This window comes from Melopsittacus undulatus, chromosome 3 (assembly GCF_012275295.1).
Source record: "Melopsittacus undulatus isolate bMelUnd1 chromosome 3, bMelUnd1.mat.Z, whole genome shotgun sequence".
NCBI classification, from domain to species: domain Eukaryota; kingdom Metazoa; phylum Chordata; class Aves; order Psittaciformes; family Psittaculidae; genus Melopsittacus; species Melopsittacus undulatus.
This window is the reverse complement of record NC_047529.1, coordinates 98873283-98900842: the sequence shown is the minus strand read 5'-3', so window position 1 is coordinate 98900842 and position 27560 is coordinate 98873283. Positions and strand designations below refer to the sequence as shown.

The window sequence follows — 27560 nt, the reverse complement described above, 5'->3', positions numbered from 1 at the left end:
AGCTGCCTGCAGATAACATTTTGATCAGCCAGCCCCCAAAACGTGGATGTGACTGGAAGCCTTTGAGGCAAAGTTCTTGCGCACAGGGTGAAGGGCTGTGTGCCGAGATCAGAGCGGCTGCCTCAAACCTGGCCTTGCTCCATGTGTCCTCACCTCACCTCAGCACGGGGCTCAGGTGAGCCAGGTCCTGGGCAGGCTGAGGGGCAGCCACACTCCTATGTCCCGGCCCCTGCAGGAGCAGTGTCCTCACTCAGGCACAGCCTTTCCAGTCAGGCTGAGCTCCCCTCCATCGTGGAGCTGCACGTCGCGCTCCTCATGAGCGGTGACAGCCCAGCCACATCCACCCTGGAGGATAAAGGAGAGGAGCTGGACTGCTTCCAGGGCCCCAGGTACCTCATTCAGAGCTGGCTTGGGCAGGTTCTCACTGCAGTGGTTTGAGGCAGCTGTCCCAGCTCTGCTGCAGCCACATAGAAGAGGGTTTTTGGAGCAGGCAGAGTTGTCCCAGCTGAAACATGCCATCCACCCTGGCACGGCCACTGTCTCAGAGTAGGTGGCTATCATGTCAACCTGCCTCTGCAGATGTCCGGCTTCTCCTGAGCCCTCAGAGGTGTGAAAAGAGTTACTCTTATCCTCCAGGCACCAGGAGCGACCAGCCCAGCTCACCATCCATGGCCAGGTTTGATGTGTTGCCACTGACAGTTCAGGTCCACTGCACCATCCATCCAGGAGAACTGGGTTCGCTCATGCTGAGATTTCACATCCAGCTCAGCCAGAGGGAGCAAAAATAGTGACCTGGTGGTTTCAGCCTTTTCAGTTTGATGACTTGTAAACATTTCCCAGGCAGAGACAATGCAGGTCTATTGAGGATAGGCTCACTGTCACCTTGCACAGCCATTGTGAAACAGCCCATAGACCCTTGCAAACCAAACGCTGGTGATGAACATGCAAAGGAAGCAACTTTCTGTGTTCCTCATGCAGCAGCATAGACAGCCCCTGCTCACCTTCTCACCTCTCTATTGCACTCAAGATGTTACTGAACAAGATGAACAAGAGCATGCTTGAATACTTGTCATCTTTCTTCCATTCTGCCCTTTGCAGAGGCTGCGACTGCAGATCCACCTCTTGAGCTACCGAAGTCCACCCCAAATAAAAGCCACGTCCTTCACCTTTGCAAGAGCATGACTGAGGCAGCCATGAACTCAGTGGTCTGCATTAACCCAGGTGAGTCGCCTCCCAGATATCCAGAACATCCTGTATGCTCCTTTCCAGTGTGGCCAGATGACAGACATGATACACTCACCTCCATGGCTGATAAGGAAATGACACTGCTTCCAAAGAGCTTTTCCTCCCAAAGACCCCAAAGCATTTTACAAGGGATGCAATGGTATCCTTCAGGAAATGATGCGCAGTCAGAGCTGGACAGGTCGTTGTTCAGTGATGTCCAGGATGGTAAGGTCTTGCTGAGCCATCGCTGACAGTGGGTTACACACACTGCTCCTACTGCAAACACCAAGTCCGCCACCAGTGACAGGCAGGCTCAGCGCGCTGCTTTCATCTTGGATTGTAAGCTCCACCAGGATCATGTCTACTCGTGCTTGCACAGTGCCCATCACACAGGGCTTGGCTCCCAGGAAGGCAGAGACAGGCCTGGGACCAACACCATGCTCCTTAGCATCAGTGAGTGTGAAGGAACACAGAAGTCCTGCCCCTCATAGCTGCCCGTAAGACCACCCTCTTCTCACAGAGAGGGAACTCGGGCCGAGCTCCACACATATATTTTGGTGCCTACCTCCCATTCATCTCACCAGGCTTTAAGTACCTAGATGCTTTTGGAGGCTCTGGGCCCAAATCCAAGAGTCCGACTGGCAGGTTGCTGGTGCCCTGTATCCTCCAGAGGCAATGCTGGAGGGACTGCTACACAATGGAAGAAAACCAAGATGCAAGGCAGAAGGAGAAGGCAAAGGAAATCAAGGTCAGAATTAAATTCTTTAATACAAAAAAAAGTTTGTTTGTTGTCGTCGTCGCTGTTTAAGATATATCTGTAATTTCTTTGTTTAAAAATAAATATGTACTAAGGAATATCTTGAAAAAATTCACTAGACACAATATGTAGTGTTAATATCTTTTTTCCCCGCAATTATTACAGATAAACAGTAGCACCAATAAATAAAATGATAACAAATATTAAAATTAAAAAGGAGAGAGATTCAAGATGTAGAATTTTCTATTTTTCCTGCTTCTTTTTACATATATAAAAAAATCGTAGCGTCTATTTAATCCGAATCACACATATACATAAACATATATATATATACAAACACATAGCCAAATATATATATAGTATGTAGATGTATATCTAACTCTTGTCTCAATAGGAATGTGTAGGGGTAGGTGTTAGAGAAATTAATTAAATAACTGCCCATAACATGCTACTGACTCTGCCAACAATTGGGGAGAGATGGGACGGGACAAGGGGAGGTTAAATTTATACACAACCAGTACAAATAAAAAAAAAAAAAAAAAAAAAAGGAGGTACGGCTTATAAATAGTTGAAATTAAATATTAACAAAGAATACTGAAAAATCCCTACTCTCTCATTAAATTATCTGTTTAATTTCTAATTTAAAAAGGGATATTAAATAAGTATATAAAACACTTTCTCTTCCCTCCCCCCCGATCGGAAGCCTCTGTCTTGCGCACGATACAGCATGAGTATTACACATTGCAGATGCAAGCACCCACCCGCGTGTTTTTCCTCCTCCTGAAAGCCACCAGTCGGATGGGGAGTTCCTAGTGGTTAGTAGTCACTTGTTGTGAGTCTGTTTTTAGACTGTCTTGTCTTTTTGGAAGCTTTCCGTGTTGTACATTATCAGGCGTTGAAAATTCAATTGCAGATGATGTTTGGCAGCATTCTGACACAGACCGAGTACCTTTTTCATTATTATTATTATTAATAATAATAATTTTAATCACAGAACTAGATTATATATATCCACATAGATGTACAAACACGCTTTCACGGGGGTGTGTGTGTGCGCGCGTGTGTACGGTGGGTTTCACATACACCACAGCGTATATTGCAGATACACACATAGCCAAGATTCTCGGACATGGCTTAGGGATTCCGGCTGCCTTCACATTTGATTCCCCAGCCCAAGACATGGAAAAGGGGCCTGATATTTACAGTATGTCATAAAAAAAGAAAAAATCTTGATGTTCTTAAGGGTCATTCACACCGGGCACATAAACTGAAGGCAACAAAAAATGTATTCTTTCCCCCCCTTCAATCTTGGCATACATATATATTATTATTTTTTTATATATATATATGTATAAAAATAAATATATATATATAAAAAAGAGAGAAAAACACAAGCATACATACACACAGACACAAATGCACACATTCACATACACACACACCCCCCTACTGTGTATATACTTTTGATTAATATCCCTTTCCAGAAATGTTCCGTAAGCATCTTGGATGCTCTTGAGTGGCAGCTCTGTGCATGAAGAAAGCAGACAGTGCTGAATAACTGTGTGGCTATGCACCGGTCCCCATTCTTGCTTCAGCACACTGTAGGCCTTGTGTCCTTTTGCAGCCACCAAGGGCAGGAAATCTAGACTCCTGTGATACTTCCTTGAATTGAAAGTTAGTGTGCATCAGCTGCCCACCATCCTTAAGAGAAGCCAGCATGTTTCTCTGGCAAAGTTTCTACAGCGAATAAAGTCAACGCAAAATGTACACTGACATCCCATGTCCCAGCAAGGCAGGCAGGTTATGAGACGAGTAAGGGCGAAGGTTGGGGGAAGAGAGGGGAGGAGGAATCCTTGATCACGGAGATGGCCATTTTCTTGGCCTTTGACCCATCGCACCCTAGGATGCCGCTCTTTGGAACTCCCTGCCCATCCTCTCCATCACCTCTCCTCCCTGTCCCAGGCAAGGAGAAGGTGGTTTGTGGTACAGCACACTCTACAGAGAAACAGCGGAGGCCGCACAAGTCAGTTAGAGTTAAGAAGTTTACACCCAGCGCTTCTACTCAAGTCCAGTCTTAGCTTGTTTCTTATGCCCCAAGTAGCCCGCTTGTGTCCACAGCAGTCGAGTATTATCCAGTGAAGACACCAATAACATTAGCAATGTTAAAAAAAATAATCAGTATATATATATATTATATATATATGTGTGTGTGTGTGGTTAAGATATACATATATGTATATATAGATGTGGTTAAAATATATATACATATATATATATGTATATGTATGTATACACACATATATATGTATGCATGGCAAAACCCATCAAATACACCCCTATAGTCTTCCTGGCTCTGTTATTTAGCAGCATGAAAAGAAAAATAAAATAAAACAGTTCAAAACCCAAAGGTGAATTCTGTGCGGCGGGTGCCTTGGGGAATGTTCCTTCCGGAGTCCATCGTCCGTACTGAAAGTGCTGTGCTCTACCGATCCTTCATTTTTAGGGTTCATTTGGATTAGTGTTTTGTTTTTTTTTCTGTCCAGGCGAGAAATCAGGCTCCAGAAACAGGGCTGTTCCCCCTTCTTTTCCGCTGCTCACCGTCTCGGTTTTTCACATCTGTTAGAGAGGAGAGGGAAGGCAAAAAAGAGACGGGGTTTAGTGTTTGTGACGGGGTGCAGGTAGGACAGGGAAGGGAAGGAAGGGTGGTGGCTAATGTGTTTAAGAGCACATGGTGTTAAGACATGGCATGACGTCACTGGTGGGGTGAAGTGCTGTGCAGATGAGGCAGAACACCTGAGAACCTCGACCCATGAACAGGTCAATGAGTTCTATTCCCCCAGGTTCACTTAGGGCGGGAAGGGGGTACTGGTACAGGGGGAAATTTAAGAGCAGAATCAGAGGCTTCCTCACAGATGAGCCGAGTGACTTGTTTGCACCCTCACACCATGCACACATAGATACACACAAACACACAGAGAAACAAGGCTAAGCAATGCATGCAGAAAGACGCATTCCCTCAGCTCCCCACCTAGCCTCTTATTTAGGTTGGAAGCAGTGCAGACAACAAGGCCTCATGCAGGGAAGAAGGTAAAATGGAAGTGCCTCTCATTTGACTAGCTGCCATGAGCAGGAGTTAGCACCAGAGAAAGCAGCAACAGCCTGAAGAAGCAGCAGGAGAAACGAGAATTTACCCTCCCAGGTGGGGTCCAATTCTAATTCTACAAGAAAGAGCATGAGCAACTTCACCTTAACTAGCTTTTTATCTGGAAACAGATAAGCTACCCACTCCTATGACTCCTTCCTATCTTTCTGGCCAACACAGCAGCTCTGGAAACCTCCCTTAATGCCAGTTATACCACCAAAGAGAGCCACCAATAAGAGAAACCAGTAAAAACTCCTTCTGCCATCATGTCTTCTTTGGGATATTGTTTTTAATTTGTATTTATTACTATTTCTCACCTTTCAAATTCTGCAGGGTAATTTCCAGCTAATCTGGAGTTTGAGGAAAAGCGGAGAGGGAAAAACAGGTCTGGTCTCACACTTCAGGGGTTGCTGGGAGAAGGTTAACTCCAGAAGCTGCTCTATCCTGGCTTCTGTATCAATTACTTTCCCACTGAAATAATAGCATCCCAGAAAATTCCTCTGTATACAAAGCAGTTTCCACCACAGTGGCAGTGCCAATGCCACTCTGCTTTGGGCACAAAGCATTTTCACACCAGAAAGGAATACCTGCTACTTGCATCAGCCTCATTCAACTAGCCAGTTCCAGACAGGGAAATGGAGGCAAACGGATGCCTCCTCTTTCAGGAGGTAGCCACAGAGGACCCTGGATCTCTCTCCCTTACTCTCTCCTGTCCAGTCACTGCAACACTCTCTTGACAGGAGGAATCTCCTAGATCTCTGAGAGAGGGACCTGAGTTCAGGGTCACAGCCAAGGGCTCATTAGCAACACCATTTCCATGTCTCTCTCTGGTTAGGTAGAATGATCCCCCACCAGAGATGCACTCACAGCTGGTGCAAGTCAAGAGACACCAGAGTTCACCAAAGCACTCAGCTGAGAACGAGGAATCCATTTCCGCACGTGTCTATGCCACAGATGGTGTGTGACAGGTAGCACTCAGATGACACATGCACAGCATGGATCTCTGAACAAATGCTAACCACACAGTGTCTTCATGTCTCCCACTCAAACTACAGACTTCTGCCTGCCTTCACCCAGAGACAGACTTAATCCTGCCACACTTCACTTAATGCTGAGTGCAGCCCCCCAAAACACAACTCTGGCCAAGACATGGAGAGGGAACTCTGAGCACAGTGCAAGGGGACAGGGTACTGTCCCTGGCTTTTAGAAGAACAAAGAGACAAAGGAGAATGTGAGAAGAGCCTTGATGGAGGCTCCTGGCCTGGCTTTCCTCCTTCTGCATACAGCAGTACCTACAAGTCACATAAAAAGGGCTTGGAAGGCAGGGGTGGTCAAATCCTAGTCAGCTAAGGATATGTCTCTATCCAACAGTATGCTCAGAGTTTGCACACAGATAATGTACAGAGGGCTACAGACCCTCCTCATGGCTACCTCAGCAAGATGAACTCTGTTACTTTGTTCTACAGGAAAGGAGACCTTAGATACAAATGCCCTATCTCCAGGAGCCATCCCCATCCAAGTCCTGACAGCACATCTGAAACGCACAGCTGCCCTCTGACACAGGGGAACTCTGTCCTCATCTCAGTTAGCCCTTCTGCCCTCTGGCCCACGTAGGACAGCGAAAAGAAGTAATCACACAGCACTGGTGCCAGAAGTCAGCAGGAAGCAAGCTCCCCCCTCTTTCTCTTTCTCTGTCTTTCTGTTTGTGTATTTCAACCTTCAGGACACAAACCTGCAAGTGCGCTCGTTTAACTCAAGCTGCCTCGACTTGCAACGTGAGTCTGTGAATTTGCAGGAACATTTACAGGTCTGGGGATCTTGTACAAACAAGTGCTTTCTCCTCTCTGAGCAAGGCTCACAGTGACTGCAAAAAGGCAAAAGGAAAGATGTCTAAGCTACAGCGCTTCAGCAGAAAGAAAATACACATGCAACACCCTAAACATCAAAGCAATCCCTCTGCCCCCTCCCACAGCCCCCATGCTGCCCACTGGAGCGTCGTGGGCTGATGGATTTTCCAGCAGCACCCTGGCAGCCCCAGGACAGCACCCCCTTGCATTAGCGTAAAGAGAAAGAAAAAAGGCTCTCTGCACAGTATTCACAAATGCTGCATTGGATCCATAGGCACAGGCCAGAGGGAGGAAGAAGGGGAAAGCAAGGATGGGAAGGTGAGAGGTCCCAGACAGTTGTTGACCTATCAATGAAAGGCGTTCTCTGAAGTGGGTTATTCGAATAGAAAGAAGCCAGTGGCTAAACGAGTTAAATACGCAGGGTCTCTCCTCCCCTGAAAAGCAGCTGGGCTGCAGCATCAGATGATTACTCCTGCAGCCAGCGCTGCCCTCCTTTCTGACAGCCCCATCCCAACCTTGCCACCATAGGACATAGGAGTGTCCTGTGAAGGGGTTGTGAATTTACAATGCAGGATTCTGTGAAATGCCGTGAGAGAGGCAGAGCAAAATGGACAGAGAAAGACAGAGAGAGAGAAGCCACCAAATGCAGCAGAAAGAGAGAGGAGAGAGCAAGCCCGCCCGGTTCCCCAGCACCCCTTCTCCAGCTTCCCGCCGTCCCACCTCTCCTCTCCGCCTGTGACTCCACCAGACACACACGCACACGCACACACACGCACACATGCACGGCAGACACCAGCCTCCCTCTTGCCAGTCACCATAGCAGTGAGGGCACAAGATGAGTCGGGGGAAGCGGATGAGAGAGTTGCAACCAGAACATGTTGAAAAGAGGGTGCAGGGCGCTCGCCCGCCCGTCCGCACTCCTGTGCCTTGGGAGAATTGTCACCACTGATGATTAGAAAGCCAAGCAAGCTAAAGCCACCTTCCCTGAGATGCCCTCAGTGCCAGAGCGGTGCCACCACCAGCGCTGCCCCTGCAGGGTCTGCAGCCCACCAGTGACTGGGAGGGAAGGGTGAGATTTGCATGAGCAGCAAGCAGGCGGATTGCTTTGGGGAAAGGGAGGGAAGAAAGTCTACAAGCAGAGGACACAAACGTACAAGCTGAGTGGTTTGTACCGGCCTTTCTTGCGCTTTCTCTTTTGACCCTTCCCCTTTCCTCGCTTTGATTTTCTGGAAGAAAAACAAAACAAAAAAAACAGAGAAAGAGAGAGAGAAGGAAAGAAAGGGAGAGAGAGAGAGAGAAAACGGAAGAAAACGCAAGGAAGAGGAGGAAAAAACATACAGCCATGTGCCTTGCTGGGAGGGGGAAGCACATGGGGCAGGACTGCATGGCAGGCCCCAAGGCCGAAGCATAGATCTCCACCTCGCACACACATTCACCGGCCCTCCTACGCTCCTGCCAGCACCGCAACCAGCCTGCCCATGGCCAAGCCAGTGCCAGGGGGCTCGGAGACCACCGCCAGCAGGGCTGCTGCCAGCAGAGGCAGATCTGCTGCCCCTCCAGATCAGAGGGGCAGTGGGGAAGGGACAGGGTGTGAAGGGAAGGAACAGAAAGCTTTGTGAAAGCATCACGCAACCGCAGGGAGTGCAGACAACCGTTCCAAGCGACAAGCACGGGCACACACTGACTGACAAGAGGCATCCTGAGGGGAGAGGCTCTCCCCAGGGAAAAGGAAACTGCTCTAACCTGATGCACTGCCCAGCACCAGGCCTAGGAGGGGGCAGCCAACCTCCAACAGCTCTGCTGCCAGGGTGGTGGTGATCCTGCCTTGGGATGGAAGCAAAGGGGGCCTCAACTCAGCACCCTGCAGACAAGGGGTGAGACCTGGTCTACACAGCAGCACTGCGTGGGAGCAAGCTATCTAGCCTGAAGGCTCTGCTTATCCATCCCACCTCCTGCATGTGGTTTTGAGGGCTCCAGGAGACCTCACCTGATGTCTGCTAACCTCCCCTCTGGCAGCCTCTATCCTGAGCACTGGAGGAGAAAAAGGGAGGCCTGACCTAGTTATGACACCCAGGAGATAACCAGCAAGCAGCTTTCAGATTTTCCCTCCTTTTCCTCCTTCCCATTGCTTTCCATGTGGATCTGCCAGACAGATGAGCAGTCAGAGCCAAGGCACTGACTCCATTCTGAAAAATCCACCAGTAGCTCCTGACTGTTGGGCAGGCCTAGACACTAACCATGGACCTCTACAGGCCAGTGACAGCACAGGGAGAGAGGGAGGCTGGAGCCTGCGCTGCTCCTGAGCCACATTAGCACGGGACCAAAGTAGAGACATGCAAGGAGAAGGCCCTAGGCAAAGCACCAGGGCTTGTCAGGCAAGTGAGCCCCAGCATTGCAGTAGTTCAGCAAAGGCTCCCTCATTCCCTGGCACAGCACACCTCAGGAGGGAGCTGTGATGGGGACATGGGGGACAGAAGGGAAAGCATCATAGGTGTTTCTTAAGCCCTGTTCAAGTTGTCTCACTGGAATGAGTGTCAGAGCATCAGCTCGCTCCCAGCCTCTGCCCTACATGTCAGGAGTCACAAGGAGGCGGTGAGGGGAGGAAAATCGACCTGAAGGGAGGAGAGGGGCACCAATATAACAGGACTTTCAATCCAGCACAAATCAAAGCACACCAGTCTCTCCCATTCCTTCCCTTCCTTCCCCAGGGAGTGCAGAACCAGCAAAGAGCAGGCAAGGTGCTGTTAGAAGAGGAAAGGGAATGCAACACAGTCCAGGCTGGCTGCTTCACCCACACCCATCCTCACCAGAGTTCATACAGACCCAACTCTCGCACACCTTCAAACCACAGAGCCACGCAGACCGACCGTCCCCGGCATGGCCCTGCTCAGAGAGGAGTGCCAGCTGCACACAGCCCAGTGCAGCCAGGAGCAGATTTCCAAGGGGAGGAGGAGAGGCTGGAAGGCAGCTAGAAATACACAACCACCAGGAGAGGGGTGAAAGTTCTCTCACTCTCCTGCTTGCTCTCTGTTCAGCCTCATCTCCCAGTATTCATTCACTTCCTCTCCCAACTCCATACTTCTGACCAGCAGAGCTGCTACCCCAGCCATGCACAGTCCAGCTGACTCTCACCAGAGAGGTCACTCTTTCTTTTCAATGTTGTTCCACATTTTGTGATCATCCCTGCAGCTACTGCAGGACAAGAGCGTACTTCTCTACTTTCCACATTGTTTTTACTTTTGGGAGGAAGGAAAGGGAAGGTTGTGCCTTAACCTCCCTTAGGTCACAAGAGCAAACCCATTAGACTGAAAAAACTCTCATGAAAGCCTCCACCAAGAGCCAGACAGGACATCCACCTCCCTTTACACCCTCCCTGGCCCCCACCCAACCAAAACCAGAGCCACATCCTGCATGGCATCTGTCCTGCCTCCACCAGACCTCTACTGTCACCTCTCCGTGTAGCCAGCAGAGTTCCTACCCAAGCTGCTGTGAAAGAAGCCAGCAAGTACTCACTCAAGCAGCAAGAAAAAAAATTAATCATAAAGAAAGGCAGCAATTTGCAGTAACCAGAAACACCCCAAGAAGAGGGAAGGGAGATTAGGGGCTGCACCTTGAATCCATTCTGGTAGGACACACACGATGGGACCTCCCTGACTCAAGATAAAGCATTAGGAATGACTGCCATGGCCATGGGTCATGCAAGCTCCAAGAGTGGGGTATGAAGGAACAACCATCAGATCTGGGTTTCTGTGCCCGCCTGGAACGGATTCAGAGTGTCGCCCCATGCACTACCATATGCCATTTCCAAAAACACCTTCTCCAAGTAAATATCTCCAACCAAAGAAAAGGGCAAGGGGCAGTGGGGAAGAGGAAACACCAACCAACCACCAAAACAGAAAGGAGGAAAGGCTTGTCACTTACTTTTCTTGTTTGTTTTTGACATCTTTCTTTGGTCTGTGGGGGAAGAGAGAACAAAGGCCTCATTAGAAGGGAGCTTACCACATATGCTTCCAGTATTATCCCCAGGTCCCACCAAGTTCAAGGAAGGACATGTACAGCTGGCATTGCAGGATGCCCATGGCAGGTTTAGTGGTCCTTCTCAAAGTGTTTGCTCTCCTTTTGCATCTCACTGGCAGTCAGTGCCAAAAGACCCCAGGTTGCAGGCTAGCACTGTCCACCTGTGATATCTGGAGATGGAGGAGCTGCACCAGCACATTACTTCTTTTCCCAGGCTCAGCCATCCCTCTGCAAACCAACTGAGGAGACTGCAGAAGCCTCTGGACTACAGTCCCAACCCAACAGCAGAAAAAGGAAAGGCTCAGAGTAAGTTTATTGTAAGAGGAACCAGTGCTGCTCCATTCTCACCTGCAGTCACATTTACTGTGCTGTAAGAAGCTCATGTGCGATATGTGCTGACTCTGATGGGGTTTAATTCTCATGATCTGGAATGAAAGAAACAGAGAGGGTCACTGCCCATTCACTATTTATATTCATAGCTCCAAATCAGCCTGCTGCACAGCAAAGCATTTGCACCCCAGGTGCTCCTGGGAAGAGCATGGCAGAGTTTGAGCTGGCTTTGAGGCCCCATTATCCCAGTCAGGAAGGTCTTTGATCACAAGCAAGCAACAACACCAGACTTGTGCCAAAGCTCTGTTTGCTCATGTATTCAAGGTGCCAGTACTAGTGGACTGCCTTGGAGAAAGTCATGGGAGAGGGCGTAACACCATAGCAAGGTTCTCACTGAGCTGTCCCTGGTTGATGCTAGAGGGACAGTAAAGGAGTATCCAGCCTGCTCTCACACAGAAGCATGCTTTGGCTTAACACAAGGGCCCAAGCAAAAATTCCATATCTGACTCCTTTTACCTACGCCACCATTCCTTCCCAGCTGATATATCACTTTGTCAGTGACTCAACACACAATGTAAATCTGGTCATCTCTGGCTAAAGCAGCCCTGCAGGGCCAGACGTTGTCCATCACCCAGTCCCAGATGCCTCCAGGGTAATTATATTAGGATCGATACATGTATTGTCACGGTTTCTCAACCCAGAACCTGACTGAACCACGAGCTCTAGCATTTGCACCACAGATCTGCTCAAGTGCCTCTGACCCCTTTCAGGCATGCAGATATATCAGCCCAAAACTGTGATTCAGCAAGGAATGGTAGGAAGACCATCCCCAGCTACACCCTGCTCAGGCCTAAGCTAGAGCCTGCAGGTGGAAAACCAGTATAGGAAACCATGAAAGGACACAGACAGGTTCCCCATCAGAGTTCAAACACAGCTCAAATGACATGTAAAAAGAGCTCACTGGTTAATCACTTAGTACTGCATGTCTCTCATTCATATCATAAAGAGATGGCAATATTCACAGTGGCCATTCAAGAGGCTGAAGAAAAAAGTAGGTGAGGGAGCTATGGGACAGCAGCATCACTACAGGCACAAGTTAGGATCCAGGCTGCAGACAAGGGAGGTGACAAAGCTCTCTAAAGCAGAGTTTGCATCTTCCCCATGTGCCCAGCCTTTTCTATCACAGCCATCTCTGTCTCCTCCAAGGAATGAATTCAGCAGCCTCCAAACAAAGGAGGAGGATGCCCAGAGGCAGAAAGGCTTTCCCACTTGACACTGAAGCAGTGTGCTCCTTAGAGCCCCTTTCCACCCCTGCTGTGCCAACGTAGCTAATGACCCAAATCCCCTGCTCTGTTGGTAAAGGCTGACCTCACATGCCCTCCGGGAGAGAGTAGTGACAGGCTTTCCCCTCTCACACTACCCAGCTGCTTTCAAATCAACAGCTGTGTGGACCAAACACAGAGTGAAGATGCAGCAGGCGCCCAAGGAGTATCTTGTTTGAGGCTTTAGAGGTAAGAGCATCAGAAATGCTCTTTTGCATTGTCTTACACATGAAGTGCTCCTTTGCAGAAATGCTCCTCTACATGCTCCTAGCAACCCTATTTGGGCACTGGCAAGGTCAGAGCCAAAAAACCAAATTCTCCCCTTAGCCTTGATTAGACATGGGCAACTCATCTTTTAACCCTACATGGTGCAATTCTGGGCACAATGGTTAGTCCTCCTGATCTGATAACCCCCAGTTCCCTGTGGTAGGGTGCCCTTCCTCTGAATTAGCTGGGAGCTGAGACTTGGAGTGGCTGTGATGGCTGACTTGCTTCCTTACACCCAAGCATGCCAGCTTGCAAGTTGGGCCCTCACCTCCATCGTGACGTTGTACACATCCACAGGGACACATTCTAGGCCCTCATCGCCGCAGCAACCCGCACATCTCATCAGAGGCACACAGGATGGCTTGAATATGTACTCCACCTCATCAGGGTACTCCTGGAAAATGTCCACCAGGGTCTCAATTGTCCTGCAGAAGCTGCGCTCATAGACTTCCAGGAATTTGATAACTAAAAGAAGGAATGGAGGGAACAAGTTAATGCAAACTTAGCTCAAGAACGTCTAGTGCTTCATCACTTAAAATGAGACAGACAGTTGCAACACATCTACCACATGTTCTTCACCAACAGTCTTGCAGGCAGGCCTAAGTCCTCTGTCTCTACCCCCTACACACACACACAAATCAAGGGGGGACAGCAGGAGACAATCTTCTTATTGCTACTTTAGGGCAGAGGCAAAATACACCACAGCCTCACTTATATTCCCTGCTATCCCCCATACGCTTGGATACGCTTCCACTAAGCATACTAGCTCAGCCAAAAAGCACCTGAGGCTGCTGAGGATGATCTGCACTCTAGGTTAAAACCCTTCACCAATTTGCCATTTACTCCTTTTCAAAAACAGTCAGGGGATGCCCCAGTGGCTTTTAGAAGGCAAGGGAATAAGTCAGAAGCATCCTTTCTACAGCATTCAGAGCAGAGACCCTTCCAAGAACAAGTAGAAGGTTCTGAACCATGCATTCACATATCTTCACTCTTCCAGTCAGCCACTTCTTTTGCTCATGCAGAACATTCACCTCAACAGGCCACCTCAGAGCCATGACAGCACTTACTACAAGTCACAGCCTCTGTGACTCCACACTGACCACTTTCCCAGACCAAGGAATCAAACCACCCACTGAAAGACTGAGAGCAAGACCATAGCACCCCCAGGATTAACCAGACCATACACTTGGCTACCAAACCACAATGAGGCAGTGTAGGAGGGGGAACAGGGTGGATCTGCCGTGATCTCCGGCCTTCCCTACTAATGGAGCAAACACTAACTGCTTGCGATCTGCACTGATTTCACAAGTGTTTCTCAATGTTTCCCAGTTTCTTGCCAAAGCTTCATTCTGTTGCTTGGTCAAGGGTTGGAGAGAATTAGAAAGATGAGAAATAGGATAGATAAGCACACACACACAAAACCCAGCTGCTAGTACTGCTGCAAACAATGAGTACCTAGAGCCCTCCAGGCCTCCTAGCTCTAACAGCACACAGGTAAAGGAGGATGCCCCAAATAGAGCAGAGGATAAGAGTACACACAAAGAGATAGTACCTGCCCATGCTCTTATGCACTATAATGATCCACCTGTACAGTATGCAGAGTCCTGCACCACCAAGGTTGATAACTCAGAGTGATAAGAGCAAACTGCTTGCATCATGGAAAAAAATGGTCTCCAGTAAGCGATTCTAAAGTGCCCTGAACTTGTGACAAACTGGCATAAAGGTTACTTTGCCACAAAAATGCAAAAGCTGCAGGGCTTGGAGCTCACAGCCCGCAGTTAATTGTTGAAAGTTAATTCTAGGTCACGCAGAGCTGACAGTGCCACAGTGCTGAGAGCGGGTACAAGAGGGGAGGAGCTTCCATCCAGGGAGTCTGAAGTGTCAGAAAGCGTGAGCAGCTATTAAAAGAGAAAGTGGCTTGTGAAAGGGAAATGTAGCCTGGCAGGCATGGACTGCTTGTTGGTATTCCTCATCTAGAAGACAGCATGTTTCTGTTCCTTGTCCTTTCCCTTCCTCTTTCCTCTTCTCCTAACCTGCAGTATGCCTCCTGTCTATTCTTCTATCTTGTCTGTGGCTACCTCCTTCTTCCTGTTCCACTTCAGAGTGACCTTAGCCACCACGTATATTCTAACAAATTGAACAATTTAATACGTGGGAAATTCTGTAGGCACAATGACAGTGGCTGAACTGCACTGTTGATCATTCACACTGTGCCAGCAGGAAGGATCTGGGAACTCTGGCAGAGAAGGCACAGTTCTGGACAGAAATGCTTACAGACCTACGTCAAGGGGAGGGAGGGAAGAAAAGAGGGAGGGAAAGCAGCAGTTACCTGGGCAGATCAAATGCTGTTCACCGCAGTAGTCTGGGGCATAAAGGAGGAAGAAACCGAAACAGAGTCGAAAACTGAAGTGACCCTGATTAATGTCTACCATGCTTCCTAAATGTTTGCACTGCCCAATCAGCTGGATTACACCAGAGAATACTGACTACAGATTAGCCACAGAACAGCACATTCAACTTCTTTAGCAGAGCCTTTGCTTTCATGGCTGCACCCTCATGACTATACTTGAGATCTGGGAGATGTGGCAGGATCAAATCCTTTCCTCAAAGAATCTAGGAGATTTTGCCCTTACTTTAACATATGATGATTTTCCAAAGTCTGAATCAGCCTCTGAAAAGGAAACGGGGAATCTTTCTCCAGCTGCCAGTCAGAAGATCCTGCCATGGAAGACTTTGATTTTGCTGGGTGCACAGAATTCACTTGAACACTGTGCAACACTCCATAGTTCATTCGCACAGTTAGCACCCAAACCAGAGCACATGACTGAGGCACAGTCATCCTCACAGCAAAGCCCTGCCCCTGCTACCATACCTACACTTACTCCCATGTACTGGGAGTCATATTCCACACTTTGCTGGGCTGATTCAGACTGTGCTTCCTTTCCATTGGTTGTGCCAGGGACGGAAGAAGGTCTGTCTTTCACAGGGAAACATAGGAAGGTCACTGAAGGACTAACAACACTTGGCCTGCTCTCTCCCTGCAATTTGGGCTTCAGCCCACATTTAAAGTTAAACCTGTATCTAATCAACTCTCCTACCCCTCAAAACACCTCCAGATTTGAGTCAGAGGTCCTCCTTTGTTAATGGAGGGGGAAGTAAGGTTAAAATCGAGTCCAGGCCCACATTAACTCTTCAGGACAGGCATAGCCACAGCAGGCCGGATGACGTCCAAATTTGGAGCACTTGAGTGGGAACACGCTATACTAGAAAAGGAACAAGTTCATGATCACTTTGCCTCCCTTGTCATCAATGGCTTAGCAGCAATACAGACATGCTGTTCTTTTAAAAATAAAAGTGCAGCCACAAGTGCTGGTGGTTTCTTTTATTTATACCAGAAAATCTTTTCTCGTGGAACAAAGAGTGTTTGTCTGCCTCCTCTACAACTTCCCGTGCCACAAAACATGTGGAAAGCTCTCTTGAGCACAAAAGGGTAGGGGCTGAAGCTAAAATTACAGTCTCCAACCAGAGTAAATCCATCCCAAATAAAAACCTGTTACAGCTCAACATCTCAGAGCAAGCACGAAATGGCCAAAGACACAAAATCACCTTTTACTCCAACCCCAAAGCCTCCAAAAGCTTCCGTGGAAGGAGCTACAGGACTGTCCTTGTGGAACACAGGCACATCATCGTCTCCTCTTCGCAGAAGAGAAACTGAGGTACAGAGAGAGGAGCTCCAAGGTCAAACAGCAGGATGGAAGTAAAGCCAGGAAGGGGATGCCAAGAGTCTTGATTTCTAGCTCACAGATATATCTGCATTGCAGAACCAGAAATAGCACCAAGGCAACAGCACCAAAATCTCACCCCTCACATTGTCAGACTAACTTCTCCCATGATCCCATCAGCCTTCTTGGGACAGGGAATTAAATTGTTTGATTCTTCTCCTCCCCAGGAAGGTAGTCAGACAGAACAAATGGCACAGATGAGGACACTAGCTCCTTTCTACCAACAGCAGAGGACTGCTTACCAAAATAAGCCTCACAGCAGGCTCCATTTTGATCCCTCTGGAGTCACTGAACCTTCTTCTGTTGACTTCAGCAGGAGCAAGGGTCAAGCGCAACAGGCGGCAGCCTGCCAGCAAATTTTGCCCATGCAAAATGGACACCTATCCCAAACGCAGCCTGCCGCAAGCCCCTGGCAATGCACACGTAGCCTGTCACACCAATAAAGCTACAGAAATTGAAATCCACTGCAACACAAAAAAAGCCAATGTGGGCCCACACTGCTAGAGCCCTCTGCTGACCTCCAGCTGGAATAACGGGGGAGGTCACCACCCGTGGGGACCCTGCAAGACCTTCGCCAGACCCTGCCACGCAGCCAGCGGTCTGCTCCGCTACGAAGGTATGGGGAAAACACGGTCGGGATGGTCTTAAAGCAGCTGATGATCACCTCAGCCTGAAGGCTCCAGAGTCCACAGCCCTTTAACCCCACTTCTGAACTGAGGACTGCAGACAGAACGCCAACCTCCTGCAATGCACAGGGGTTCACAAGACAGGGCTCCTGTGGGAAGCATCACTAACTGTCCTGGGGGCTGACCATTCTCTGGTCTACACGCACTTGCACAAACCAACAGGGCAGAGGACAATGCCACAGCCTAGCCTGTGGGCAGCTGGAGAGACCCAAAATCACAACAGCTGCTGAGGCACCACCTTGTTTCCTCACCAGGCGATCGCCTTGCCCATACTGGACCACAAGCAATAAATTGAGTAGAACCTATTGAATCACACTGCTGTCTCCTGAATCTGCTAAGCCTGCTAGCTCAGACTGGTGGGAAAGGGTGTAGTTTTCAAGCCTGGCTCTGTACAGCTCTAAGCAATAACCTGACTGAGGAGTACCTGGGACTGTCAGGAGCCATGACTCCAGAAAACCACCCTGGGCTGCCCTTTTCTCCTTCTCTCCCGCAGAGAACTGGCTGGAGCAGGGGCACTGCTTTAGGCTTTGTTCAGGGATCAGCCCCGGCCACCCAGCCGGGCACCACCACAGTGAAGATGACAAATCCCTTCCTACAGCACTGTGTCAAATGCCTAGCAAACTGTTCGCCGCTACTCAGCTCTTTGTGTGCGCGAGCATGTGTGTGTGTATATATATATATATATATATAAATGAGCGTGTGTATGTGCACAGGCGCACGCACGCAGCTCTCCTCAGAGTTGTGGGAAACCAGCAGTGGGCAGGGCCGCCCTGCTGCACGCCCCGGCCCACGGCAGCCCCGGGGCCGGCCCCACTGCCACCGGGTCCCCGCGCCCCGACCCCGCGGCCGCCACAGCCCCGTGAGGAAGGGGGGGGAACGGGACGGGACGGCTGCTCTCAGCGAAGGGGTTAATGGCGGCGGCCCCCCGCTCCCGCCCCCGCTCCCCGGGAGGTGGCGGTGTTGGCCGCCGCCGGCTCCCGGGGCTCGGGCCTCCTTCCCCCGAGGCCCCCGCCACCCCGCCCGACCCCCGCCCGCCGGGCAGCCCCCCCGCGCTTACCTTCATTGGGTTTCCGCTCCCCATCCCCCAGGGCAGGAGCTGCCTTCGACAACTGCAAAGATAACAGAGAATCGGTCACCACACGGAGCCGCGGCGCGGTCCCGGGGCGCGGGAGGGCTCCCGGGCAGGAGGCGGAGGGGACGCCCCCGAGGTGGAGCCGTTATATCCCCCCCAGGCGGGCGCAGAGCCGCCTTTTGTGCCTCCCGTCCCCCGAGGAGCCGAGCGGGACACGGGCGGGACAGGCCGGACCCGCGCCGAGGGAAGGGGCAGGCGGGAGGGCGGCGGCCGGGCCTCAAGCGCTGCGGCCGACGGAGGCCCCGGAGGGAGAAACGGGTCCCTCGGGAGCAACCCTGGGCGGTTTTAGGCCAAAACCAGCAAGCAAATGTGGGCCCAGGGAAGAAAAGTAACAGGAGCGACCTTGTCCTGCTGGTATGACCTGGGGGGGCATGGCTCTTCTCCCCTGGCTTCCATTTCCCCTGGGAAAGGTTAATCCCCTCAGGAGGGCAGAGGGGAATGAAGGGGGTGAGGTGCGAAAGGGCATCGCTCCCCTCTCAATGTCCCCGATGTGTGTGCGGAGCAGCGGTGGCCACCGAGGTGGCAGTTAGCTGTGACAGCACTGCTCTGCCCACAGCACCGCCAAACCGCCCAGGTTTCCTTCCTTCCCTCTGGAAAGGCGGGCAGAGCACACCCGCACCTAACGGTGCCGGTCCCCAGCCCCAGCATGGCCATGCTCCCATTCCTCTGCTCCCTGGGCAGGCCCCAAGCTCTGCATTCACTCCTTCTGGGGTGACAGCGTTTCCAAACAGCTGACACAGGCAGGAGTGGCTACAGGTAACCCACCCCCAGACCGGGATGGACAAGTGTGACAGCACTGTGCTAAGGAAGTCTTTTTAATTCCAGGTGAACCAAAACCTCCACTCTCCCTGCTCTGCATGAGGGCTTTAGCTCTGACGTAACTTTCCAGCCAAGTCAGGTTTCCCCCTGCTGTTCTGTTCTGAACCAAAACTGAAAAATGCCCAGCTTTCTTCACTTCTCCAAGCTATGTTGCCACCTGTGTGACACCATCCACCCCAGAACCTGCTGTCAGCAGAGACCCCACAAGAGGGTGGTGATACATACAAAAATACTGCTTCATCAGTGATATGCTGCATTTAGGCTTAGAAAAAGGCCCTCTGATGTTGTAGCTAGAGACAGAACAGAACTGAGCACACCGAAGTCCACCCCAAGCTCACAATGGGAATCCACCACCTATGATCTTCCAGGCAGCCCCATGCACAGGGCAGCACCACCCTCCCAGCAGCTCAAAGTGTCAGCTTTTAAAAGGAGGGGGCAAGAGAGCCAGCAAAGCCCTAGAAGCCCCTTTCTCAGCCGCTCCTTTGTGTCTGTGCACAGTTCCCTTTGTCTAAAGTCCCCCTCATCAAACTCCTTGTTAGTTATTTCAACCAAAGTCTTTCTGTACCTGGGCACAACTCAGCAGCCCAGACCTGTGCCACCCTGTGCATGGACCTGTTTCTTCTCTGGGGAGGAGAGGGCTGAGTGCACGAACTCAGTGCTGGGCCAACAGTTTAAAAAGCAGGTTCCTAGAAACAGTTTCATTCCTGAAGTGTGAAGGTGACTGCAACAGCAGGAACAAAATGGAGGCCGTAGAGGTTGCAGAGGCCTTCCAAAGCCTCAGTGCCTGACAGCCAAAGGGTCAAAAGAAAACCACATCAAGGGCAGAAATGCCTCAATCAGTGTTGGAGCACAGGAAGAGGATCATGGGCCAAGTCAGTTTATCCAAGTCACAACACCCCCAGGACCTTTTGCAAAGGGGTTTTGGGTTCACACACAGAATGACCGTGATGGACCGCACAAAATTAGCTCAGAGACACTTTGAGGGTCATTCTACCCATTCCCTATGCCAGGCTGCCCAGCCAGCTGCCAAGCCCTCTGCCTCCTTGCACGCACATATGGTGCACAGGTGATGGGAAGCAAAAGCAAGCCACACACTTCCACTGTTCACCCGTGCCCAGCCAGCACCTCGCCCTGCCCCCGCAGGCACCCAGCCTGAGCTCCCGTGGAACTCACCTAGACCTGGGTTGTGATCCCATCCCAGGGATGGGAAACGAGATCAGTACCAAGTCTGTAGAGGGCTTCTTAACATTCCCAGGGAGCTCTCAGCAGAAACCCAAAGGTTTCCCAGAACTCAGTAACATGCTCTCTGCTCACTATACCAAGAAACTCTCCTACCCTTTTGGCAGTGCCTTTCACCTGCAGCTAGTGCCCTCAAAGCCCATCCACCGGAACAGCAGGCAAGGCAGGGGCTTTTGCCTCACTTTAAACCAGTCTGCTACGTATCAGTCAGGGGAATGGGGAACCAGAAGCGTTCCAAGGGACAAGCAGGCCTGGCATGCCCTTCGGTGGGAGCCTGAAGGTCACACTCTCCTCTGCTGGCTTTTGGCATTACCCGACAGCTCTGCAATACGATTTCCTTCAACTAGATTTTCAACATTTCACAGAGGTGTGGAAGCAACTCCTGGGTTCAAAAGCAGAATAAATGACCCCAGGAATGGGGCTGACCAACAGGAAACTCATTTCTGTGCCCTTCAGAGGTTGCAGCAAATGCGTATCCCACAGTGGAGTAAAACTCTCCATGACAAATAAACCTGCACCTTCCCTGTCCCCCTTCTCCCCAAGTCCCTGTCCCAGGCACATTATACTCTGAAGGGAGAGAAAAGGTTAATCATGTCATTCCTCTCTAACCATCACCCCCCTCACCACTACCACCAGCACTCTTTCTCTTCCTTCCCCTCCCCCTAATCTGTGCAGGCTCATTAAAAGAGCTTTGTAACTGTTTAGGACTGGAACAAACAATCCATCCACTTTGAGAGGGACTCTGGGACAGGAGTTAAGGCACTTTTCGTCTTAGGCGCTAGAAATTCTCAGCGGTTTCTACTTAAAGGGAGGGGGGACGGGACTCACTGCACCCCTTCTCTATTGTATGTGCAGAGGGCAGTAATCCTGAAAGCTGCCAGCACAGCCAAGGCACCTCTGACACGAAGCAGGAGGGACAGGAGAGCAGATTTGGGGTTGCTCAGGAATCAGCGAACCCCTCTGAGATGTCAACACGGGCTTCTTCCTGCTCCAAAGGCGTGCTCTCTCCCAGCCTGTCCTCTGAGCACAGACCTGGAGCAGCAATGGGGAAGGTGACCCGCTGTGCCCTGCCTGCCTACAGGCTAGAGAAGCAGGTTCTGGTGGCTCCCCATCGTGGCCTGGCACAGAGGCACACCAAAGGCAGGGAGCCTGGTGGGTGTGCGATCATTAGCAGTCTAGTCACAGGCTCGTTCTCCCTCCCTCCTTGTCTGATCCCTGCCTCTTCCCTATGGCAATACAGCTGGTGTGTCCAGGTCCCTCTGCAGTTCAGGGCAGGAATGGAAGGGTTCCCAGACCCTCATCAGGGGTGACCTGCTATCAGGCTGCCACCAAGACTGCAGACAAAGGAAGATGGGGAATCACCGACCATACCCTGTTCTTTAGGAAGGGGGGGGGGGGGGGGGGGGGGGATTAAAGGGGACAACAATGAAACCTCTCTGACCCCACGGAGCTGGAGGACTGCACCGTAGTTCAGCACAGCAACACATGGGAGGGTGGCACTGCAAAACCACCTTTTCCACACTCTCCTGCACAGAAAGGCTGTCGCCACCAGCAGAGGCAGACACCTGTGGCATCAGCACCACCCTGCCCTAACCATGGCACAGTTTCCCACTGTCTCTGCCTGGCTGCAGAAGAGACTGTAACAATACAGAGTCATCCCCCTGCCACCTTTATCAGAGGAGCATCCCTCCTCATTTGCCTTCAGGAAAGCTGCCCGACACACACTGGACCCCACTTTCCCAGTGCAGCCTCTGCCAGGGCTTTTATTTAATTCTCTCCAACACGCCTGGTTAACTAGATAGGTTTTATTCAGCACAACAGCCAGATTAACAGTACAGATAAATATTATCATCAAAGCACAAAACCCTAGACCCAGCGTGAAGAGTCATGCCTTCTGCCATGCCCAGAGACACTGTCAAGCTGCCTACGTGAGATCTGCTGGTATTTCTAACGTTTCCATCACCGTGGTGCCCAGGCAATCAACGGACAAATAAGGACAGAACTGAAGGGCAAGACCTCACCATCGATCTGCCTGAGCACTTACATGGCCTGCATTGCCCAGCTATCTGAACATATCGCAATCTCTCATGTATCTATCCCCACAGCATTCCCCCATCCAAACCCACCGACACCCCGTTAATTCTTCCCTACTTCTTTTCCCACCTTTATCCTCTCTCTTTTCTCATCTGCACCATCCTCCTTCCCAGGAGAAAAGGAAGCATGAGGCTTTTACACAGCTCGTAAGGACAGGACCTGGACTCTACCTGATCCGCCGTTTCCTCCTCTGGGGAAGAGGAAGGGGAGGGGAGAAGGAGCAAGGGGAGGGTTAAAGGGTATTATCACTAGAAACGGGTACAGAGTTGCCTAACCTACAGCCGGGAACAGACACTGCTGCACAAGTTTACTGAGGAGCTGGGAAGCAAAGAAATCCCCGGTTTAGGTGACGGTGGAAAAACTCTTGGAGAGTGGAAAGAATTGTCCCATGAGCCAAATCTGGCAGGCAGGCAGCACGGAGCTGCTCTGTGCCACACTCGAGAGAGAGCTGCGCCTCAGTTCCCATCGAGCACAGCCCAATGTGCGGCTGTCACTGGAGAAACTAGAGATATAACAGGCTAGAAACAAAGCGTGCAGTGCCTGCATGACTTCGGTTACAGCTGAAATGGCTCCTAATTGGGGAGTTACCTTCCAGCATCGGTGCTGAACAAACAATGTGAATAACTAATTACTTTGCAACGTTTATTATCACGATTGTGGGAGATGATCTGGCCCGCGTCCTCTCCAAGTGCCAGGCAGAAATGGCAGGAGAGAACTAACCTGTTATAGCCTTTAAAACGTAATCCCTGCCAGCCCAGCGAACAGCCACTTTCACGTGGGCACTGTCTAAACCCTGTAATATCTCTTGGCAACACAGCCCTCTTGACTCTTTAGAAAAGGCAGATTTTGAGGAGAGATTTGCACAGAACGCTGCCTTTCTTCTTTCTTAAAAGAATAAAAATAAGAGGAAGAAAAGAAGAAAGAGTTGAAGAGTTGGTTTCTAATCCCTCGGGAATGACAATGAGGCAAAAGTAAAAGTGACCGAGGAGGAAGAGAAAAATGCACGGTTTTGTAATCTCGGTGCAGGAGATATGTATTGTGATTATTTTTTTTTCTCCAATCTGGAAGAAATTCAGGATCCATTTTGTCCTCTTTGATCTCTATTTGTTTTTCCAGCTAGGTATTTTGAACTCCACTCGGCGGCACGAACCCGAGCTGGGACCTAAGGCAAATACCGCCGAAACACCCTTTTGCAATGTCAGGAGACCCGAGGACGGGAGGCGAGGCTGATGCAAGAAGCCAGCGCGCTGCCTCCCTACTCCGCGCCGCGCAGCTCCCCGGCGGGACCCCGGGCCCCGCCGCCGCCGCCCCGGTGGGAGCCCCCCGCTGGGGGCGTGCAGTGCGCGCACACGTGCGCGGGCACTCCGCACGGCGCTGCCGGCCGCTCCGGGGGTCTGCGGGGAGCCGGGCAGCGGTTCTCCGCCCCCCGCTGCAGCGCTGCACGCACGTGTGTGCGCTGCGGGAACCCACCCGCACCCGCTGCCAGCGGCGCGGAGGCATCGCACCGAGCAGGTGGGAGGCGAGGGGGGGCGAAAAAATGAAAAGAGGGGACTAAAAGTCTTTCCCATCGCGTCGTCCCACACACCCTCCCGCGTCGTACGCGGGGCACAAAAGCCCCGGTCCCGCGCAGTCCCCGCCGCTTACCTCCGCGCTCTGCAGATAGAGCAGCGCCGCCAGCCCCCAGTGGATCCAAGTGAGCAGAAAGTTCATGGTTGCCGGCGCACGCAGCGGAGCGGGGCCCGCCGCGCTCCGCCTTGCCGCCGCCCCGCCGCCGCCGCCCCGCCGCGCTCTCGCCCGCGCCTCCTCCGTGCCCGCCGCCGCCGCCTCCTCCTGGGGTGCCGCCGGCCGGGCGCTGCGAGGTTCTCCGGGAAAAGGAGGGTTCCTCTTCGGGGTCTCCGGTTTCACCCCTCCATAAGCCCGGCTCTCCGCCGGCCCTCGCTGCTGCTGCTGCTGCTGTTGCTCTCTGCGGGCGCTCCGCCGGGCCGAGCGCAGCCTCCGCGGCCGCCCAGCCGCCGCTGCTCGGCCCCCACCGCTGGGCAGTCCGAGCTCCACAGCGGCGCCCGTCCGCGGCCGCGCTCCCCGCGCCGGGGCAGCAGGCACCCGCGCCGCGCTCGCTCGGTTTCGCGCACTCACGCCAAAGTTTGCGCGGAAAGTTTCAATGCATCTCTTTGCCTGCGCCCCCTTCTCTTCGCGATGGCTGCCTCCGGCGGCTCCCCGAGCCGGGGTCGCCTCCCCGGGGGAAAGGAAGGGGCTGCTCCCGCCGCCACTCGGCCCGACCCCTCTTCGCAAGTCGAGGTGGTGGCGGCGGAGGGACGAACAGAGCGCTTTCCTCCTGCCCACTCTCTCTCTCCCTCTGTTCACGGCTTAAAAAAATCAGAATAGTAATGTAAAAAAAAAAAAGGAAAAAATCCAACCTGGCTCTAGAGAGGGAGGGAACTGGGGCGGGGAGAGGCTCTGCAGGAAAGGGAGGAAAAAAATCCCAGCGGATCAAAGTATAGGTGGGGAAAAAATAAATTAACCGAGAGGATAAAGCAAGGCGGCAAGCCAACAGCAGGTCCCGGTGCCCGGGGAGGGCTCTGCTCCCGCGGCGCGCTGTCCCCCGCCGGCACGGCGTGCGCTCCTCGCCCCGGCGCGGCGGCTCCGCGCAGCGCCCGCTCCCAGCGCAGCGCCCACCCCGCCGCCCGCTCGCCGGCGCTCTGCAACTGCTCGGCGCGGCCGCGGGGAGAGACGCTCCGGCAAAGTCCCACCCTCCTCGGCGATTCCCCTCCCTCCCTCCTCCCCTCCCATCCCTTTCCGCGCTCGGCGAAAAGGCCACGGAGGTAAAGGGGTACGCGCCCCCTCCGCCGCTCTCCCCGCCCGCCCCACGCGGGACCGCAGCCCCCCGTGGCTCGAGCATTTCCCCCCAACCTCCGTGCCCTGTCGTGTTCCCCCCGGCCGCCGTCACTCCGCCCGTGCTGCCCTGCCGATGGATGTGCGTTCGGGTCAAAATTCACCTTGCCCGTGGGAATCGCTTCAAAGTCCAGCAGAGCCATTTGGGGGAGGGGGCAGCAGGGGACAAATTGCCATCACAGTCATCATCTGTCTTTCCTACTGCCCTATCCTTCCCCCCCGCCCCATCCTCTGAGGGCTTCGCTTTTCAGAAACAGGGATTTCTTCGCACCTACGTGCCAAAGGGGTGGAGGAGGGATCATCCTCAGCTGGATTTTATTTCTCTGTATGCAGTGTCACCACCCTTGGCACAGGGGGCCTGCCTGAGCGGTGCCCCGGTGTGCAGAAGGGTGTCCCCGTGGAACGGGTGAAGACTGTTGCCAGACACACCCCAGCCTGCTTTCTGGGAAGGTATTCGAAGGGCAAGTGTTGTCTCACTTGAGGTTACTGCAGGCATTCTCCAACTGAGCTCCCTTGCTCTGGTCACAGGCAAAATTTCCCCATATGGGATGTACAGTAACAATATGCTTGTGTCAATGTATACAAATCTCCCTCCTGCCACCATCCTCTGAGGATCTTGGGTGGTGGACCAAGTGGAAGTCCAGACTGGCAGATTCCTGGGGCTAACCATGGGCTGGAGGAAGGGGAAAAAAGGACACCGAAGAAAGAACAGGCCATATTATCATTGGAAAGCAGGTATTCCAGTGCTGTGCCACAGACTCCTACTGACACAGGCAGCGCATTGGCTCTATAGAGGCACCTGCTGGCTGAGGGAAACCACGAGGCAAAAAAAGAAAATACAATTCTTTGCTTTCAGTAGATCTTCGACCTCTTCTTCCCTTTGTTCATTTTCGTGAAGATTTTGTGTCAGTGCAGTTTGTGGGGATGTCACCGGGTCACACTGACCCCGAGGAAGGCTGGGACATGAGCGACAAGTCTGTCTGAGCAGGGAGCAACTCCAGCTCCCATCTGGCCCCTCCATTGCCCCACTGCAGGGTTGCACCCCAGGTGATGATGGCCCTTCCTCCTGGGCAAGGGGAGAAACCCAGCCTAGTGGAAAGCCTGGAGGAGAATATAATCCCTTTCCCCTCAGGGATCACATTTCTACAGAGTGGTGAGTGTTGTTCAAACACTGCAAACGAATCCCTTTTTCTTGCTTTCTCCATTATTTTTAAGTCATTGTTGCAGAGGGTTTCTGACAAAATAAATATTAATAGAATCATTGAATTATAGAATGGTAGGGGTTGGAAGGGACATTAAAGCTCATCTTGTTCCAATCTCCTGCCATGGATACGGACACTTTTCACTAAACCAGGATCCTCAAAGCCCTGTTCAACCTGGCCTTGAACACTGCCAGGGATGGGGCAGCCACAGTTTCTCTGGGCAACCTGTGTTAGTGCTTCACCACTCTCACAGAGAAGAACCTTTTCCTAAGATTCATAAAAAAATAACCAGTTTCCCATATTCAGACTGCAACTGTCAAAAATATTCTCTAAGAGATAGTGAGACTTCAAGTCCCCACTCCTGGGAAAATAGGGGATATTTCACTAACTAAAGATAAAGCCAAATTAAAGCTCCTGGAGGCAAGAACCACTTCCGACTCTGTCACAGTTTGCTGTGAGCAGCTCCTTCCTTGTGCCAGGCCTCTGCACCCCAGGCCAGGAGGAAGCAGATAACTCACTAGGTGCTTTTTACTCTTTAACTGGTAGAAGTTCGTTGGTGCCATTTCCCCTCCTGCTGGGTGAGCAGTTTATGAATGAAGGTGGTTCCACTGCAAATACCTTGCAATTTGAACACTTCTCTGGACGGACAAAATCCCTCCAACTGCTGCACTACGGAAAGTCCCCCACAGAAATCTCACAGAAATTATTAAGTCCATGAGTGGCAAGGGGTAGCCTTATCCCCTTAAAGCTACAATGTACTGTAAATAATGTACAGAACCCAGCTTCTAAAATTACCACTACAGGATTGCTC

The 27560-nt window shown here is 51.7% G+C and overlaps 1 protein-coding gene across 5 annotated transcripts; it reads right to left on the bottom strand.

The window, feature by feature from the left end:
• Positions 1-1967: 1967 nt before the first annotated feature.
• VEGFA (vascular endothelial growth factor A) lies at positions 1968-25321 on the bottom strand. Of its 5 annotated transcripts, XM_034060453.1 has the most exons (8): positions 24303-25321; positions 18432-18483; positions 13175-13371; positions 11336-11412; positions 10892-10924; positions 8125-8196; positions 6856-6987; positions 1968-4597 (listed from the first exon to the last, which is right to left on the bottom strand). In XM_034060453.1, the coding sequence occupies exons 1-8, from the start codon at positions 24366-24368 to the stop codon at positions 4576-4578; spliced, it is 651 nt and encodes a 216-aa protein (XP_033916344.1). In that variant the 5' UTR covers positions 24369-25321; the 3' UTR covers positions 1968-4575. The 5 variants fall into 5 exon arrangements, 4 of the variants coding, with proteins under 4 accessions (XP_033916344.1, XP_033916345.1, XP_033916346.1 ...); XM_034060454.1 differs by lacking the exon at positions 8125-8196 and having other exon boundaries at positions 24303-25010; XM_034060455.1 differs by lacking the exon at positions 6856-6987 and having other exon boundaries at positions 24303-24436.
• Positions 25322-27560: the final 2239 nt, after the last annotated feature.